We start from the raw sequence: 19,293 nt of genomic DNA, 5'->3' as shown, positions 1-19,293 counted from the left end.
TCTATTTCCTGACAATTAAAAATTGTTGCTCTTTGAGCTGAAAGTGTAATAAACCATTTGCCATAATTTAGGTGTCACCTAGGTATGTTTGACAACACAGAGCAGAATTGTTTTGTAGTTCTCCATACATGAAAGCCCCCTTGGAGAGCATGAAACTGAGGCACAGAACTGCAGTGACTGGCCCAGTGGGAATAAAAACTACGGATGCCAGTTTGTACTTCAAACTTATTCCTGTTGCTTCATGTTTTGCAAGGTCTCTATCAGGCTTTTGGGTCAAATGAGCATGGGACATGACTGTGGATGAGGACGGGAGTGGCAGACACACCCACCTGCAGATGCTGCCATCCTGTGACTAGCAGAATGTGTGGGCATAAATCCTGGCCTAATGTGTCCCAGAGCATCTCTTGTTAAGCACAGCCCTGCTGCAGTCTGCACTAGTTAGGTCTAGTGGTATTAATGGCATAGTGGAGTCTGATTAGCCATGTCAGAATAAATTAAATAATAAAAGCATTACTAAGAGCTAAGTTTAAATAAAAGTTCATAGAACACAGAATATCTCAAGTAGGAGGGGACCCATAAGGATCATCGAGTCCAACTCCCTGCTCCTCACAGGACTAAAACTAAACCATATGACTGAGAGCATTGTCCAGATGCTCCCTGAACTCTGACAGGCTTGGTGCCGTGACCACTTCCCTCGGGAGCCTGTTCCAGGGACTGACCACCCTCTCAGTGAAGAACCTTTTCCTAATGTCCAATCTGACAATTCATCATTCTGAATTCATGATTTTTTTATGGCAAGCATAGCCAGGAACAGGGAACTGATGGGAGAAAGTAAATGCTGGGTTGCTCTTCAAGTGACAGAGTTTCGCTCTGCTCCTGATTCAAATCTATTTGAACCTCCCACTGCAGCATAAAAGGATTTATATGGGAAGACCTTTTTCTATACCGTGCCACTGAAGGTTTGTTTGAAAAGGTGAAAGAGGGCAGTAGCAGCAAAGCAAATACCTGTTACTTTTTGATTTTCAGGTTCTAATTGCTTCATCAGAGTCTTTGACTTCATCTTTTTTAATGTATTAAAAATTTTGGAGTACAGAACTCAAGGTGATAAACAACTGGCAGATACTCGTGCTAGAAACGAAGAGCTTGTTCCAGCACTCCCTGAAGCGATCAAGAACAGCCCTTGCCCTGGGTTCGGTATGGCAGGAGTTGGCCTGCAGGGTGAGCCAGCAGTCGCCTCTCCCCAGCTGGTCCAACACGCATTGAGTGCCGTTCTCAGCAGCTTTTTGTGCATTTTTGGTCCTTGTGTTTCCAGTCTTGGTTCCTTCCACTCCCACCTTCTGCGGATAACTAGGACAGACATTGTGTAAGTGTCTAAAAGGCACACTTCTTGTGTGGCCATAAAATACTAAAGGGTGGGCAGGTAAGCTGCCGTTTTTTGACCAGAGCACTTAGGAAGCACTCCTCAGCACTGTGCAGGAGCAAGTCCTACATTTTCTCCAGAGAACTAGTTCGAGTGACCCTTTTGCTTCCCAGTGATCTTGGGGATTTTGCGTTAGCATTCCCCAGTTATTCTTTGAGCCTGTGGTACGGGTGCTGAGGAGAGACTTCCCCCGCTTCGCTGGGGCAGCCATGCCTGTCTGCCTCAGACGAGGCCTGGGGAACTGGTTTGGTCTCCGGGGTGGAGGACACGCTACCTTCAGTGATGTAGTCCCCTTGCTCTCCGAGATGGGTGAGGTTAATATTAGTGACTTAGAGAAAAAGCAGCTTCTGGCTTTCAAGCCCCCTGTCCCATCTAACCCAGGAGAGAAAAACACTGGAAAATTGTGTGTCAGCCACCCCACGGCCACCGTGCCCGGCAAGGATGGGGGGCGCTGGGACCCCCAGAGCTCAGCATTTGCCTTGTGGTGACCAGTGCCAGCCTCGGGCTCCTCAGCGTCCTAGGGACAAGTGGCTCCGTGCCCGCCAGCCTCTGCCATGGGAAGGGCCGGAGGCGCGGGGCGGGGCGGCTGGCCCTGGCTGAGGGGCTCCGCGGCCCGGGCGTTGCCCTGGCGACCGCCCCCCCCCCCTTTCCTCGCCAGGCAGCTCCCCGAAATCCTGCGGCGGGATTAACACTGCCACTGCGGCGTGGAGGAATACACGGGTTGCCATGGCGACGGCGCTCATTAAGTGCATGCATTTTCAACCTGCCCAATTACCGCCCCCCCCCCCCCCCCCCGCACACACGCACACTCGCACTCACGCGCGCGGCCCGGCCCAGCGCCCCTCCCGCCGCGGGCTCCGCCGCCTAAGCCCCCCCGCCCGGTGCGGCCCCTGCTCGCAGCCCCGCCACCCCCGGGCCGGGCCGGGCCGTGCGGGCGCCGCGGTGGCGGCGGCCCAGCCGTAAGGCGGTTCTGTGCAGCGCACGCCGGGCCGGGCAGCCCCGCTGCGGCTCGGAGTCAAGCGCCCTGGCCGGGCCCCGGCCGCTGGGCCCCACCGTGGAGGTAAGGAGCGCGGCCGGGCACGGCCCAGCCCGGGGGCCGCGTCCCCGCCTTCGATTTTCCCCCACGGGGGAAGCCCGGGCCCGGGGCTGGGCTGGGATGGGATGGCGGGGCCGGGGCCGGCGGGGGAGGGACACTCCGCCATTGCCGCCTTTCATCGGAAGCCGCCCCGGCCCACGTCCTGGCCGAGGCGGGCGGCGGGGACACGGTACCGGCCGGGCCGCGGCGGGGGGGGAGCTGCGGCCGGGTGGTGGAGGCGGCCGAGAGTGGAGTGAAATGGAGCGGAGCGGGCCGGGCCGGGCCGGGCCGGGGGCTGCCCGCCCCGCGGGGGGGACGGCGGGCTCGCTGTGGGCCGTTTTAGGACTGTAACATTCATGTGCAGCGAAGTATTTTTTCTCAAGGCAAGCCACTATGCCCAACAGTGGGGGATATCTTAAGCAAAAAAAAAAAGAAAAAAAAAAAAAAAAAGGACGTGCAGGTGCTTATCTTCTTTGGGCAGGTTCTGTACTGGTGCAGCTGCAGGTCCCACTGGGCTGACTGGTCTCAGCTGGGTGTGTGTGGTGCCAGGCGCTACCCGGGCATGACGCAGTGGTGCCAAGCAGAGACAGGGAATGGGACTGTTCTTCCCTGGCTTTCCCAAGGGATCCTCTCTGGGACACACAGAGGTTGGAAGCCCCTTCCAGGGTGGATGCTTGACCGTGTTCCTTCTGGTGTTTCTCAAACACCTCATGAGCACATGCTGTCCTGGAGCCTGAAGATGACACTGCTGCAGTCCTTGAAAGGGTCCTGCAGCATGGAGGGCATTAGTCCAGCCTAGCAGGACACAGGACAAACAGCCCAGGCTACAGAGAGGATGCTCCACATGGTCTAGGACAGGTTCTGGATTTATTTCTTTACTAGTTATAAAAGAAGATAAAAGACTGGATGCTTTGAAATGTTTTGGGATCATGTATCAATCCTCTTCGGATGTTTCCACCGCTTATGAGTGTAACTTGCACTTGTGGAAAATGATCCTGTGTTATGCCCTAACTCTGTGCAAGGCTGGATGCAGCAGCAGGCCTGGTGCTATCAGTAGGCAGTGGCTTACGGCAGCAGAGTGGAAGGTAGGATGCGGGTGTCCCCTTTGTGCCTCTCAGCAGTGGCTGGGGGTCTGTGCCCAGTTGGAGCTGCCCAGGCTTCAGGCTGCCTTCTGGTCTCAGCATTGAGCTTGGATGGTGTCACCTTGAGCCCTTTGTGGTGGCACACGAGACCACTGGTAACTGCTCATTCTCCCCATCTGTGGGTCTGAGCAGATCCACAGGCCCAAGAGCTAGTCCCGGTGGCAGTGACACTCCTGGGGACAGCAGGTGGCACCCAGCCCAAGTGTCTCTGCTTTGTTAGCTGTGTCTAAACCTAAAGCTGAAGGCAGCTTGCTGCTCTCTTGCCCTTCTCCCTCCGATCTCTATCTTTGCAGAATCTATTCCGTGTTTTGAAACGTGCAACACGAGCAGCATCTTACTGCATGGAAGGACATTTCATCCTGTTTTAAGATGTTGATAAAGACCATGGTCCATTCCGAACCTCATCCCATGCTGCAGGAGAACCTAGGAGGACTTTGTGGCTCCTGGTTTATTCCAGAGGAGGCATTGCCTTCTGGGTTTAAAGCAACAGTCAGATTTGGAAGGGAAGAGGTGTGTATGTTTGCCTTTCTCCACTGGGCAACCTGCATGTGCAAAGGGTGTTATCGAGTGTGCTCCTGTGTGTATATGGAGCAAATACTTTCTGCAGTGCCGTTAGTCTTTTAAACACCTGCCCTGGGCAATGCCAGAAGACAGTGGAAGATCCAAGGGAGCAGCTCCCAGCCCACCATGTCTCTGCAGTGCTCTGGTGTACCGCTTGCAGTTTTAGCATGCTCCCAGCTGGTGCTTTTTCTTAAAGGCTCAATTTTGCCACTGGAGGTAATTAATAATCCATGTTTCAGCTGTTGTTAAGGATGGGGAAGTTCTCTGTGGAAATTCCTGAAAAAATAATTCACAGAATCACAGGCTGGTTGTGGTTGGAGGCACCTCCAGAGGTCACCTTGTCCAACCCCCTGCTTCATCAGGGCCACCCAGAGCCAGCTGGACCATGTCCAGGCATCATCTCCATGGATGGAGACTCCACCACCTCCCTGGGCAACCTGTGCCAGCGTTCAGCCACCCTCACAGTGAAAAAGTGTTTCCTGATGTTCAGAAGGACCCTCCTGTGTTCCAGTTTGTGCCCATGGCCTCTGGTCCTGTCCCTGGGCACCACTGAGAAGAGCCTGGCTCCGTTCTCTCTGCACCCTCCCTCCAGGTATTTATACACACTGATGGGATCCCCCGGAGCCTGCTCTGCTCCAGGCTGAACAGTCCCAGCTCTCTCAGCCTCTCCTCTTAGCAAAAATGCTCCAGTCCCTTCATCCCCTTCATGGCCCTTCGCTGGACTCTCTCCAGCCTGTCCCTGTCTCTCTTGTGCTGGGGAGCCCAGCACTGGACCCAGCACTCCAGGGGTGGGCTCACCAATGCTGAGCAGAGGGGAAGGATCACCTCCCTCCACGTGCTGTGAAACTCCTCCTAATGCAGCCCAGGACACCGTTTGTTCGCAGCCTTTTCTGCAAGGGCATATTGCTGGCTCATGGTCAACCTGCTGTGCACCTTTTCTGTCAAGCTGCTTTCCAGCTGGGTGGCCCCCAGCATACACCAGTGCAGATTTCAGGAATATTTAAAAATCTGAGAAGCCACAAAGCCAATGAACATGTTAATGTTGTTTGAAATAGTTATTTTAAGCCAATTTTGTGATGAAAAGAAACACATATTTTGACCAGACTGTGCTTTATAAAGTGCTGACAGGGCTGTACAGCATCTCTGTGCTGGGAGCTGCTTTTCTCTGTGCTTCTCTATCACCTGTTGCACACAGTGTATCCCTCCTCTTTCCAAAGAGCAGATCATTCCCTGGCTTTGTTGTGGTTTTGCGAGAGGGTGGGTGTGAGACTGTGGCAGAGCTGGAGGCTCGTGTGTATAGCAACTGTAGAAACACTTGCTTTCCAAGCCCCTGTGTCACTGGTGCAGAGTGCTGGTGTGCCAACACCCGATGTTTCTTGTTTGATGAGCTCAAAACTTTGTGAGCAGCAGAAACAGTGAAGCCTGGTTACTGTAAAATGTGTGTTTTGTGGCCAGTTTCCTCTGCATGTGTGAATATGTGTGCACAGATCAGCTGTCCCCAGCCACTCTCTGGTGCTTGGGAAGTTCAGCCTGTGCTCCGTGCTGATGCCCTCCCGTAAGAGGTGAGGGGCAATGCAGAGACCCTGTTCTGTGTGCAGATGCCTGGTTTCCCAAACTTGAAGGTTTTACTCTGATAGAGACCACTGTTACAGAGACATCTAATTTTGCTGTCAAAACTGGCTGAAATAGGCTGGTGGGGTCTGACTGCAGACATATGGCTATATGCATGTATGTACTCATACATGGAGAATGTGATTGCAAGAACTGCTTTACTGGAGTAAAGCAGGCCAAGAAAGAGAGCAAGCGCTTCTGGATGAAAGTTGTCTTGAAAAATTCCTCCTTCCACCCAGCGTGTTGTAGTGGTCTCTGGAGGGACTACAGGTCAGCGTGTGTGTGTGGCCAGGGTTTCCTAGAATGGCTTCTCTCCTTTCTGGCTTTTCCAGAGTGGGAGCCCGAGGTCCTTGGCTGTCCCTCAGCAGAAGGCAGAAGAGTGGAGTGGGTGTGCAGAGTTTTAGGTCCTTGTGGACCTAAAGAAAAGACTGAATGGCAGGCTTGTTGGGGAGTGGGGCTGACCTACACCCTCTGTAAGACATACAGAGTTACACTCAATACCAGGAAAAATGGAGAACTCGGGGCCTGTCGTGGTTTAACCCCAGCCAGCAACTAAGCACCACGCAGCCGCTCACTCACTCCCCCCCATCCAGTGGGATGGGGGAGAAAATCAGGAAAAGAAGTAAAACTCCTGGGTTGAGATAAGAACGATTTAATAGAACAGAAAAGAAGAAACTAATAATGATAATGATAACACTAATAAAATGACAACAGTAATAATAAAAGGATTGAAATGTACAAATGATGCGCAGGGCAATTGCTCACCACCCGCCGACCGACACCCAGCCAGTCCCCGAGCGGCGAATCCCTGCCCCCCACTTCCCAGTTCCTAAACTAGATGGGACGTCACATGGTATGGAATACACTGTTGGCCAGTTTGGGTCAGGTGCCCTGGCTGGGCATGAGAAGCTGAAAAATCCTTGACTATAGTCTAAACACCACTGAGCAACAACTGAAAACATCAGTGTTATCAACGTTCTTCACATACTGAACTCAAAACACAGCACTGTACCAGCTACTAGGAAGACAGTTAACTCTATCCCAGCTGAAACCAGGACAGTATCCACCCCTTATTCTATACCATTGACGTCATGCTCAGTTCCCATACCTTTAGTTACATTCTGATCAATCATCACCACCTTTCCATCCCTTTGAGACATATGAACAATGATAGAGATATATGTAAAAGTATACACACACAGAGATATCAGTTCTTTAGTTCATGGGTTATGTTCATAAAATGTTTGTTGAGTTCATTTAGTTTCCGACTCTGGGCTCCGTCTGTCATACCAGTCTGTCTGGGCAGGAGGGATGGTGCAAAGTCCTCTCAGTCGGTAGAGCAGAATTGGGCTTCAGTGCAGTGTGACGAGCAGATGACATTTGACGCAGCAGGAGGATGGTGTGCACCGTTGGATTGTTGCATGCTGGAGTCAGTTCTGGTTCCACCTCTACTGCGCTTTGCTCAGTTTTATCACAGTTCTTTCTTGCTTGATCCAAGTGATTCTTACTATAGTACTATGGATATAGCATATAACAATTATAGTAATGATAATATACAGTAGCAGGGTTATATAGCAACTAATATCATACAGTTTAATTCTGGCTATTTTCACCTAAAATCAAATCCCCTTGAGGCACACATCGGACTTCTCCATCTTTTCGCATCACCCACCAAGTGCACCCAGGCCCTTGAGCAAAAGCAATCCCACGAATGGGTTTACCTTTGCCTGAGGCAGGAGTAACCCAGACTGTTTTCCCTAACATGTTTTTCATGTGCACTACAGGGGCTTTATCCCCTTCTACAGTATGTAAAAATTCTGATTGGGCAGGGCCACTCCGATTGGCAGATCCTCTCGTGTTGACTAACCAGGCGGCTTTTGCTAAATGTGTATCCCAATGTTTGAAAGTTCCGCCCCCCATTGCTCTCAATGTAGTCTTTAAGAGTCCATTGTATCGCTCAATTTTCCCAGAGGCTGGTGCGTGATAGGGGATATGATACACGCACTCAATGCCATGCTCTTTGGCCCAGGTGTCTATGAGGTTGTTTCGGAAATGAGTCCCATTGTCTGACTCAATTCTTTCTGGGGTGCCGTGTCGCCACAAGACCTGCTTCTCAAGGCCCAGGATAGTGTTCCGGGCAGTGGCATGGGGTACAGAATATGTTTCCAGCCATCCGGTGGTTGCTTCCACCATTGTAAGCACATAGCGCTTGCCTTGGTGAGTTTGTGGGAGTGTGATATAGTCAATCTGCCAGGCTTCCCCAAATTTATATTTCAGCCATCGCCCTCCATACCACAGGGGCTTTAACCGCTTGGCTTGCTTAATTGCAGCACATGTTTCACATTCATGGATAACCTGCGCGATAGTGTCCATGGTCAGGTCCACCCCTCGATCTCGAGCCCATCTATATGTTGCATCTCTTCCCCGATGGCCTGAAGTATCATGGGCCCATCAAGCCATAAATAGCTCACCCTTATGTTGCCAGTCCAGGTCCACCTGAGCCACTTCAGTCTTGGCAGCCTGATCCACCTGTTCGTTGTTTCGATGTTCTTCAGTGGCCCGACCCTTGGGTACGTGAGCATCTACATGACGTACTTTTACAACCAGATTCTCTAGCTGGGACGCAATATCTTGCCACAGTGTGGCAGCCCAAATGGGTTTACCTCTGCACTGCCAGTTGCTCTGCTTCCATTGCTGTAACCACCCCCACAGGGCATTTGCCACCATCCATGAGTCAGTATAGAGATGGAGCACTGGCCACTTTTCTCTTTCAGCAATATCTAACGCTAGCTGGATGGCTTTCACCTCTGCAAACTGACTCGATTCACCCTCTCCTTCAGCAGTTTCTGCAACTTGTCGTGTAGGACTCCATACAGCAGCTTTCCACCTTCGATGCTTTCCCACAATGCGACAGGATCCGTCAGTGAACAGGGCATATTGCCTCTCATTTTCTGGCAGTTTATTATACAGCGGGGCTTCTTCAGCACGTGCCACCTCCTCCTCTGGCGACATTCGAAAATCTTTGCCTTCTGGCCAGTCTGTGATCACTTCTAAAATTCCTGGGCGACTGGGGTTTCCTATGCGAGCCCGTTGTGTGATCAGTGCAATCCACTTACTCCACGTGGCGTCAGTCGCGTGATGTGTAGAGGAGACCCTCCCTTTGAACATCCAGCCCAGCACTGGCGGTCGGGGTGCTAAGAGGAGCTGTGTCTCAGTACCAACGACTTCTGAGGCGGCTCGAACTCCTTCATACGCTGCTAGTATCTCTTTTTCAGTTGGAGTATAGCGAGCCTCGGATCCTCGATATCCTTGACTCCAAAACCCCAGGGGTCGGCCTCGGGTCTCCCCAGGTGCTTTCTGCCAGAGGCTCCAGGTAGGGCCATTCTCCCCAGCTGCAGTATAGAGCACATTTTTAACATCTTGTCCTGTCCGGACTGGTCCAAGGGCTACGGCATGAACAATCTCCCGTTTAATTTGTTCAAAGGCTTGTTGTTGTTCAGGGCCCCATTTAAAATCATTCTTCTTCCGGGTCACTTGATAGAGAGGGCTTACAATCCAACTGTAATTTGGAATATGCATTCTCCAAAACCCCACGACACCTAAGAAGGCCTGTGTGTCCTTTTTATTAGTCGGGGGAGACATAGCTGCTATTTTATTAATCACATTCATTGGGATCTGATGACGTCCATCTTGCCATTTTATTCCCCAAAACTGGATCTCCTGTGCAGGTCCCTTGACCTTACTTTCTTTTATGGCAAAACCGGCTTTCAGAAGGATTTGGATTATTTTCTTCCCTTTCTCAAAGACTTCTTCTGCCGTGTTGCCCCATACGATGATGTCATCAATGTATTGCAGGTGTTCCGGAGCTTCACCTTTTTCCAGTGCAGTCTGGATTAGTCCATGGCAAATGGTGGGGCTGTGTTTCCACCCCTGGGGCAATCGATTCCAAGTGTACTGGACACCCCTCCAAGTAAAGGCAAATTGTGGACGACACTCTGCTGCTAGAGGGATTGAGAAAAACACATTAGCAATGTCAATTGTGGCATACCACTTGGCTGCCTTTGACTCTAGCTCGTATTGAAGTTCTAGCATATCTGGAACGGCAGTACTCAGCGGTGGTGTAACTTCATTCAGGCCGTGATAGTCAACTGTTAGTCTCCACTCCCCATTAGACTTCCGCACTGGCCATATGGGACTATTAAAGGGTGAGCGAGTTTTGCTGATCGCTCCTTGGCTCTCCAGTTGGCGAATCAACTTGTGGATGGGAATCAGAGAGTCTCGGTTGGTGCGATATTGCCGCCGGTGCACTGTCATGGTAGCAATTGGCACTTGTTGTTCTTCAACCTTGAGCAACCCCACAATCGAAGGGTCTTGAGAGAGACCAGGCAGGGTAGACAGCTGTTCAGTGCCCTCCGTCTCCAAGGCAGCTATACCAAAAGACCATCGATACCCCTTCGGGTCCTTAAAATACCCCCTCCTGAGATAGTCTATGCCAAGGATACACGGAGCCTCTGGACCAGTCACAATGGGGTGTTTCTGCCATTCATTTCCAGTTAGGCTTACTTCAGCTTCCAATACAGTTAACTCTTGGGATCCCCCTGTCACACCAGAAATACAAATGGATTCTCTCCCTTTATAACTTGATGGCATTAGAGTGCACTGTGCGCCGGTGTCTACTAGAGCCTTATATTCCTGTGGGTCTGACGTGCCAGGCCATCAAATCCACACAGTCCAATAGACCCGGTTATCTCTTTCCTCCACCTGGCTGGAGGCAGGGCCCCTCTAATTCTGGTCAGAGTATTCAGTATTCACTTCTCGTAAAATTGGCTCAGAAGTCCCTTCAAGAGGATCGGAAATAAAATCAGCCCTTCTACTCTGTTTGGAAACTGGAGCGGCATTTTTCCTGGTAGAATCCCCTTTTGTGGTGGTTTTTCCTCGCAGTTCACGTACCCGTGCATTGAGGACCGAGGTAGGTTTTCCGTCCCATTTCCTCATGTCCTCTCCCTGATCACATAGGTAAAACCACAGGGCACCTCGCGGTGTGTACCTTCTATATTCTCTCTCTTGGGCAGAGGAACGCTCACTCCTAATAGCTGAGACATTGGTCCTTACACGTGTGGAGTAGGACATATCCTCTTTGAATTGCTGGAAATCCTCGGACAGCTTCTCCACAGCCGCAATGCAGGCTTGTAGGGAGGAGGAGAGATTTTCTTTGTATTGACGGAGTTGGCGAGCCACTTCCTCCACTGTCGGTGCCTCTTCATCCTTCCAGGCCATTATTGCCAATGCGTTGGCATAGGATGATGGTGCGCTCCGTACAAACTTCCGCCACATGGGTCGCGTGCATTGGACTTCGTCTGGATCTTTGGGTAATTGTGGGTTGTCCGGGTCATGATGAATCGTCTCTAGCACAGCTAATTCCCTCAGATATTGAATACCTTTTTCCATGGTGGTCCACTTGCTTGATTGACATATAACATCTGCCTTAAAGGGGTACCTTTCCTTCACACTTGACAGGAGTCGCCTCCAGAGGCTGATGGCTTGTGTCCCTCTTCCAATTGCCTTGTCAATGCCACCTTCCCTGGCAAGTGGTCCCAGCTGCTTGGCTTTCCTACCTTCTAATTCCAAGCTATTAGCCCCATTGTCCCAGCATCGGAGGAGCCAGGTGATAATATGCTCACCTATACGGCGGCCAAAGTCTTTTCGCAAATCCCGCAGCTCACTCAAGGATAGGGACCGGGTTATTACCTCTGGTTCTGCCTCTTCCTCCGGTTCCCGTGATGACCCTGGTTCATCTTCATCCTTTGCTAAGCGAACTGATTTTTTTGTATATTTCTTTTTCTGTACGGGGGCAACTGATGCTGGTGCAGGTTGGTCCGCTGGTTCAGTTGCAGTATCGCTCGCCGGGTTTTGGGTAACCGCAGTGTCTGTCGCCGAGGTTTGGGTAGCAGCAGTGCTCGTCGCTGGGGCTGGAGGGACCGCAGTGCCCGTTGCCAAGGTTTGGGTAGCTGCTGTGCTCATTGCCGGGGCTGGAGGGGCTGCAGTGCCTGTTGCTGAGGTTTGGGTAGCCCGAGTTCTCGTCGCCGGGGCTGGAGGGATCACGGTGCCTGTCGCCAAGGTCTGGGTGCCTGCAATGCTCCTTGCTGGGGCTGGAGGGGCCGCAGCGCCTGTTGCCAAGGTTTGGGTGGCCGCGGTGCTCATCATTTTGTTGTTAGGTCCAGAGACTTTCTCTTCCCCTTGAGGGTACTGAGTGGTGTCAAACAGGGCTCGATAGGCATGGGCCAGGCCCCAGCACATTGCAGTGATTTGTATCTCTCTGGAGCTGCTGGGGTGACAACATACCTTTTCCAAATATTTTACTAGTTCTTCTGGATCCTGCACTTGTTCAGGGGTGAATTTCCAAAACATTGGAGGTGCCCACTTTTCTAGGTACTTGCCCATACTACCCCACCCACCCTGACACTCATAATTATCCAGCTTTGGGGCACATCTCTGGGTGATCTTCTTAAATAGCTGTTTAACCTTCAACAAGAGCTGAACTACATTCAGAAGTATGCTAATTCCTAGCAGTAGAGCTAGGACCGTGCTAGTCCCAACATTCCAGGAGTATTCAAATTTTTCAAAATTCTCAAACACCATTGTAACTGGACTGAAGGAGAAAGGAGAGGGGAAGAAAGGTACCCCACCCACAGACTGGTTTTCCATGGAGGAAAGGTAAATGGTATAATTATTAATAGTTTCCCACAGATGGCTCCCGCAGTATAAAGGTGACAATGCTAAGTGCAAATACCGGATTAATCCCACAGCTGATGACTTTATCATACCATAAACCAGAGTTATACCATACATCAAAGCGAAAACCTTAATCCACCTCCCACGGATGATAAGCAGTAGAAGAGGAACTACATACAGCAAGCGAGGTGATACATAACAGAGCCTTAAAAACCAGAGCAACAACTCTAAGAATACATAAATCAACTTAACGAATGCTTAGAACAAATTTGTTTTAACAAGCTCTGGTCAGGTTTGTCGTTATCTCAACCCTTCGTGCCCCACGTTGGGCGCCAAAAGGACTGTCATGGTTTAACCCCAGCCAGCAACTAAGCACCACGCAGCCACTCACTCACTCCCCCCCATCCAGTGGGATGGGGGTGAAAATCAGGAAAAGAAGTAAAACTCCTGGGTTGAGATAAGAACGATTTAATAGAACAGAAAAGAAGAAACTAATAATGATAATGATAACACTAATAAAATGACAACAGTAGTAATAAAAGGATTGAAATGTACAAATGATGCGCAGGGCAATTGCTCACCACCCGCCGACCGACACCCAGCCAGTCCCCGAGCGGCGAATCCCTGCCCCCCACTTCCCAGTTCCTAAACTAGATGGGACGTCACATGGTATGGAATACACTGTTGGCCAGTTTGGGTCAGGTGCCCTGGCTGGGCATGAGAAGCTGAAAAATCCTTGACTATAGTCTAAACACCACTGAGCAACAACTGAAAACATCAGTGTTATCAACATTCTTCACATACTGAACTCAAAACACAGCACTGTACAGCTACTAGGAAGACAGTTAACTACATCCCAGCTGAAACCAGGACAGGGCCTCACTGATAAGTCCAAAATAGCTGTCACCTCTGCAAGTGCTTGCTATGTTAAAATCTGGATGGTGGGATTTTTGAAAGCTGCTACATGTTGGCCTAATTCTGGTCCTGTTGGAGCAGGGCAGAGTTTTATCAGATGTCACTGGGGCACATGTAAGCTAAAAGCTTTTTAAGATCCCAACTAAATAAAAAAATTTAGAAAATAAATAAATCTTGTGATCATTGTCGAGAGCAGTCTTCAGAAAGGCAATGTGTTAGTTTGTTGCTAATTGTTGTGCTAATTTGCAGGAAGTATGGTTTCCATCCTGGGAGGTTTTCAAGACCAGACTGGGTAAAGCCCTGAGCAACCTGGTCTGATCTCATAGCTGACCCTGCTGTGAGCAGGAGGTTGGACTAGAGACCTCCTGAGGTTCCTTCCAGCCTGAATTATCCTGCAATCCTTAATGGGTCATACCAGGGCTTGCAGGAGACCCCTTGAAGTCATCTCTGGCATGGTGGTACCTGCCTGGGCTTTGGCTCCATGCACTGAAGCAACTGGACTTGTCTCAGCCGCAGGCATCCTCTCCCCGACATCTGTCAGAGGTCCTGCTCTCAGGGAACGGGGTTGTCCACAGGGAGGTGTGCCAGTGCCTTTTTCCTGCTGTGACACTGATGCTAGGGCAGATCATAGCTGTGACTGTGCTCCTTTACAGAGATGCTTGTTCTCTTCTCCCCTTTGGCTCATATGCTGCTCCTGGGCTTCCAGGGTTTTTTTTGCTAGGCTTTTGAAAACCGTGAGCTGCAAACAATGTCTCCAATCCTGATTCTCACTCCTCTGGGTTGGGGATGGAGCTCTGCAGCCTGGGTGTCGTGTCATGCCCACACCTGTCCCACCAGCAAGGCTCCAAGGCATTGTGGGGCAGTGGTCCAGAGCAGTGTTCTGGGGCTTAGGACTCTTTGTGGAGGAGTTATCTCAGAAATCCTGAGTTAAAAGTTTAACAATGTGTGCTATGGTTGATGTGAACAGTGTTGGTGGTAAATTGTTGTCTAACACCATGGAAGCCCTTGACAAGAGGTGGGAGAGCCCTGGGGGTCGCTGGTTTCAGCTGTGGCAATGATGTGCTTACAGGTTCACACCGACAATGTTCTTGCTGCTCATGTGTGGCCTTGGAATAGCTTTGGACCTGTCTCCCCCCATGGATCTTAAAAGGAAAGAAACATGGCTCGAGACATCTGTAAGCATAAGGTTTTATGGTGTCCAGGACCTCAAAGTCTTTGCTCCCCTGTGGGTTGGAGCAGGACACATGCTGCAGGAGTTGTTTGCAGAACTTGTGCTCCCCGTGTGCTCAAAGGGCAGGAGTTGGGGCAAGGTGTTAGGGAAAGCTTTCTGCCAACAAGAAGGAGGTTGCTTTGGCCAGAAGTACCAGGGGAAGCATGGACAGTGCTGCTCAGGGGCAGATAAGAGGAACCGGAGTGACAGTTTGTTGTAGGGCAGGGCCATGGGCTGGGTGGGGTCCTCTGCCTCCCTCAAGCTCCTTGGAGGGCTCTTGACCCTCTGAGCTGGGCTGCCCAGCAGTGGTACAGTGGGGGGACACGCCTTTTGCTGCAGCGAGTTCTGTCCCAGGAGGCTGTTGGAGGAGGGATTGTCTGGAGGTTAAGTTCTAAATCTCAGTTATTTAATTCTTTCAGTTTAAGGAATAGTGCCACAATCTATAATCCAAATTAATTCTGTTCACCCTGAACTCAAAAGGCACAGGAGAACCAGTCTCGACAGCATCAGGAGGCAGCCTTGCAAGGAGTTGGAGAGTGTTTGACACGTGATAATTACTGCTGGTTATTTCCTGTGCAATTATTTGCTATTGTGTTCACATCATAGACTGCTGTAGAGATGAGTTTGAGCATCACCCAGCTTGGGCACTGGATCTAGTTATTTCTCTTCCTTTCTAGGCATTTCCAGTCTGAAGTTCTGTTTAAATAATAAAAAAAAAAAGCCAAGAGCTCACACAAAATGATGAGTTGTCCTTGAAATATCTGACCCAAGTGATGAATCAAGGATAAATACCAGATTTAAGTTCCTAAGAAAGCAGATAGGTTCCTGGTGGGTATTAGGAAGCACCAAGACAGGTTGGCTGCCAAATTCATTTTGGCTTTCAGTTGAAGTCCAGTGTCCAGCTGAATGACTCGGTTCCTTCAGTTCTCCCAACACTTAACAGTGCTTTTCTGACATTGCACCTGGAGGGCCTTAAAGGTCCATACCATCTGTCAATTGAACATCAGGTATTTCTGATCACAAACCTGACAGCACCGTAAGAGAGAGGAAGAAGTAGATCCTCCCCTAACCTGAGCACACTATCCCACTCTTTATCCTCTGGTTGTAACACCTTTATCTTAATGTCTCTGGTTTTAAAATTTCAGACTTTCCCCTTTGTAACCAAATTCTTACTTAACCATGCTTCACTGAAATGATCATCCTGTTTTCCACATGGCTGTCTTCTCTTTCAAATTTAGATTGCATCAAAAGCAACCGAGACAAGAGCATGGTCCCCTACTTAGCCCCATAGCAGCCCTGCCTCCATCCTGGCAGCAACTGCTTTGAAGAGGGTGTGGGAAACAGGGCAGGTCCAAAATCCCTCCCCAGCCCAGTGTCCTCAGACTCCAGCGGTCTCTGGGACACTCGGACCATCATTTTCAGCAGGCATGGAGAGTTCTGCCTTCCCCGAGCACATTTGATGATACTGCTGGTTTTCTGCTTAGCTCTGGGTGTCCGTTGTGTTTTTCACTAGGGCAGGAGCAGTGCCAAGAGCCCTCCCTCACCTCGGCACTGGGAGGCAATGCTGTTCTTCCCTCTGTTTTGCAGGCAGGCCCTGGTTTGGGGCTATCCTGGTGTAGGCACCGTCCTGCCTGCTGGGGCACAGCAGGGGCCAGCTGCTACCCCAGGAACAGGGAACCGAGGAAGGCAGCTGGCAGGGCCACTGTGGCCAGGTCCAGCGAGGAGCTCAGGTCAGCAGGCAAGGTCCAAGATCACGCCGGGATGCCAGCTGGCAGGTCAGGTCCCACTGCTGCCAGACAGCAGCTGGAGACCAGCACTGCTGCAGCATGGCATAGACAGGCTGAGGGTGGGCTGACACGGAGCCCCTGGGCCCATGGGTGGGGGTCCCAGGGGAGGCTGGTCAGGGCCAGTAAGGCGCAGTAGTACTCTCACGGCCCTGACACCTTGCCTACTCCTTGAAATTCATGGCTAAATGGGTTGAACATCACCAGTCTTGTGAGAAACTCAGTTGCATGCAGTGGACTTCATGTTCCACTCCCCCCCAACCTGCCCTGGTTAACTCCTGTCACTTGTGAAATTCCCTCTTACAGCCAGTTAGAAGATCAAGGGTGACTGCCCAATGGGAGAACTGGAAAGGGAGCTTCAGGGAACTCCGTCTTCTCCAGGGTAGGATTTGCCAACCCTCAGTCACAGTCTGTGTCAGAGTGATGTAGGCCCCAGTGGGAGCCAGGAGCGGACATAGCTTGTGGTGGACCTGCTGTGCTTGTACCATCTTATGGTGGTGCCAGGTAAGAAAAAACCCTTGCTGTTTGCAGGCTCTGAGCTGGGATCTTGCAACAGGGGCTTTACTAGGTCGTGTTGGTACCAGCTGTGACCTTCATGCTGTTCTCTGTTGGGTTCAATGGACCTTTAATATGTCTTACAGGGGTTTCTGCTGAGAGATGGTGGAAAGGGAGGGATCATCCTCCACAGTCTCTTTCTCACTCCTTTGTCGTGTTTGTACTTGTACCCAACTTGATTTCTTTCTTAACTGTCTTCCAGTATCTTGCTCTGTGCCCAGGCAAGGTGATGGACAGCAGAGCAGAGATGGAGGTTGTGAGAAGCACAAAGGGGAATGCTGCTGGGGAGGTCAGCGTCCATGTGGTCACCACTGAGAGCACTGTGCAGAGCACCCACCTGCCAACGACTGCCTTCATCATACCAGGTATGCGGAACTGTCCTCTCTAACTGGTGCCTCCCCAGCCTTCTCCCCTCACGTTGATACCTCACGTTCGTTGTATATCTGTGCTCTTCCCAAACCTTGGGAGGCAAAGCCGTGCTGCTGTTGCCATCTTAGAGGTTCTCTGTGGCTATCCCACATCACTTGGACAATTTGTGGCCGATCAAAACCTCTTGAGTTTTAAACCAAAGCCCTGATGTCTGGGGCCCTGTGCCAGTGCAGCATGGTGTGCTGGGTGCCTGCTCTGCAGGGCATGTGGGCTCCTGGGTTGCCGCTTACCACAGAACACAGAATATCTCAAGTTGGAAGGGACCCATAAGGATCATCAAGTCCAACTCCCTGCTCCTTGCAGGACTACCTAAAACTAAACCATATGACTGAGAGCGTTGTCTAGACGCTCCCTGAACTCTGACAGGCTTGGTGTCGTGACCACTTCCCTGGGGAGCCTGTTCCAGGGACCGACCACCCTCTCAGTGAAGAACCTTTTCCTAATGTCCAATCTGAACTTCCCCTGACGCAGCTTCATTCCATTTCCTCGTGTCCTATCGCTGGTCACCAGAGAGAGGAGATCAGCACCTCCCCCTCCGCTGCCCCCCTTGAGGAAGTTGTAGACTGCGATGAGGGCACCCCTCAGCCTTCTCTTCTCCAAGCTGAACAAGCCAAGTGACCTCAGCCGCTCCTCGTAAGTCTTGCCCTCGAGACCTTTCACCATCTTGGTCGCCCTCCTCCGGACACACTCTAGCAGTTTGATGTCCTTTCTCTATTGAGGTGCCCAAAACTGCACCCAGTACTCAAGGTGGGGCTGCACCAGTGCGGTGTAGAGTGGGACAATCACCCCCCTCGACCAGCTAGCGATGCTGTGCCTGATGCACCCTAGGACACAGCTGGCCCTTTTGGCTGCCAGGGCACACCGCTGACTCCCATTCAACTTGCCATGAACCCAAACCCCCTGATCTCTTTCCGCGGGGCTGCTCTCCAGCCTCTCGTCACCCAGTTTGTACATATAACCAGGATTAACCCGTCCCAGGTGCAGAATCTGACACTTGCTCTTGTTAAATTTTATACAGTTGGTGATTGCTCAGCTCTCTAGTTTATCCAGATCTCTGTAAGGCCTCTCTACCCTCAAGGGAGTCCACAGCTCCTCCTAATTTAGTGTCATTGGCAAAAACTTACTTAATATACATTTGACTCCTCCATCCAGATCATTTATAAAAACATTAAAGAGCACTGGCCCTAAAATTGAGCCCTGCAGAACCCCACTGGTGACTGGCCACCAGCCTGATGTGACCCCACTTACTGTAAGTCTTTGAGGCCAACCCATCAGCCAGTTGTTCACCCAACATATTATGGACTTGTCTAGCTGTGTGCTGGATATTTTGTCCAGAAGGATACTGTGAGAGACAGTATCAAAAGCTTTGCTAAAATCCAAAAAACCCACATCTACTGGCTTCCCTTGGTCAAGTAGATGGGTGACCTTATCATAAAAAGAAATTAAGTTAATTAAGCAGGACTTTCCCTTCATGAACCTGTGTTGGCTATGACCAATGACTGCACTGTCTCTCAAGTGTTTTTCAATAAGTCCCAGAATAACCTTCTCCATAATTTTACCAGGCACTGAAGTGAGACTGACAGGCCTGTAATTACCAGGGTCGTCCTTCTTACCCTTCTTGAAAATTGGGACAACAATTTTCAGCCCAGCTGACCAGCATCTTTCAGGAGGTGTGCAAGGAAAGCATGAATGTGTGTTAGGTGAAACCAGGGGTGTTCTTTAGAAGCAAATCTCCCAATTTTTCTTGCTCCCAGTGCCTCGGTTCCCACTGTGGAATGGCCCTGGGTCGCACAGTGTGTTCCTTTGGAATGAAACTGAACTGGAAGATGCAGTCCAGGAGCTCGCCAGCACACTCCTGC

The 19,293-nt window shown here is 50.8% G+C and overlaps 1 protein-coding gene across 5 annotated transcripts in view; it reads left to right on the top strand.

Moving 5' to 3' along the window:
* Positions 1 to 2,303: 2,303 nt before the first annotated feature.
* Positions 2,304 to 19,293, top strand: part of L3MBTL1 (L3MBTL histone methyl-lysine binding protein 1) — a 38,014-nt gene continuing 21,024 nt past the window's right edge. Inside the window, exons 1-3 of one of the 5 annotated variants that reach the window (XM_069807889.1) lie at positions 4,017 to 4,147; positions 4,561 to 4,790; positions 17,208 to 17,370. In XM_069807889.1, the coding sequence (XP_069663990.1) occupies positions 17,235 to 17,370 (136 nt within the window). In that variant the 5' untranslated portion in view covers positions 4,017 to 4,147; positions 4,561 to 4,790; positions 17,208 to 17,234. Of the gene's footprint in view, positions 2,481 to 2,718; positions 4,148 to 4,219; positions 4,791 to 17,207; positions 17,371 to 19,293 lie in introns of those variants that run through there. The other 4 variants (XM_069807881.1, XM_069807872.1, XM_069807864.1 and 1 more) reach the window with 4 other exon arrangements.

Source organism: Haliaeetus albicilla, chromosome 2 (genome assembly GCF_947461875.1).
Source record: "Haliaeetus albicilla chromosome 2, bHalAlb1.1, whole genome shotgun sequence".
Lineage (NCBI taxonomy): Eukaryota > Metazoa > Chordata > Aves > Accipitriformes > Accipitridae > Haliaeetus > Haliaeetus albicilla.
Note: the sequence above shows the minus strand (reverse complement) of the source record. Positions and strands in the feature narration are given on the sequence as shown.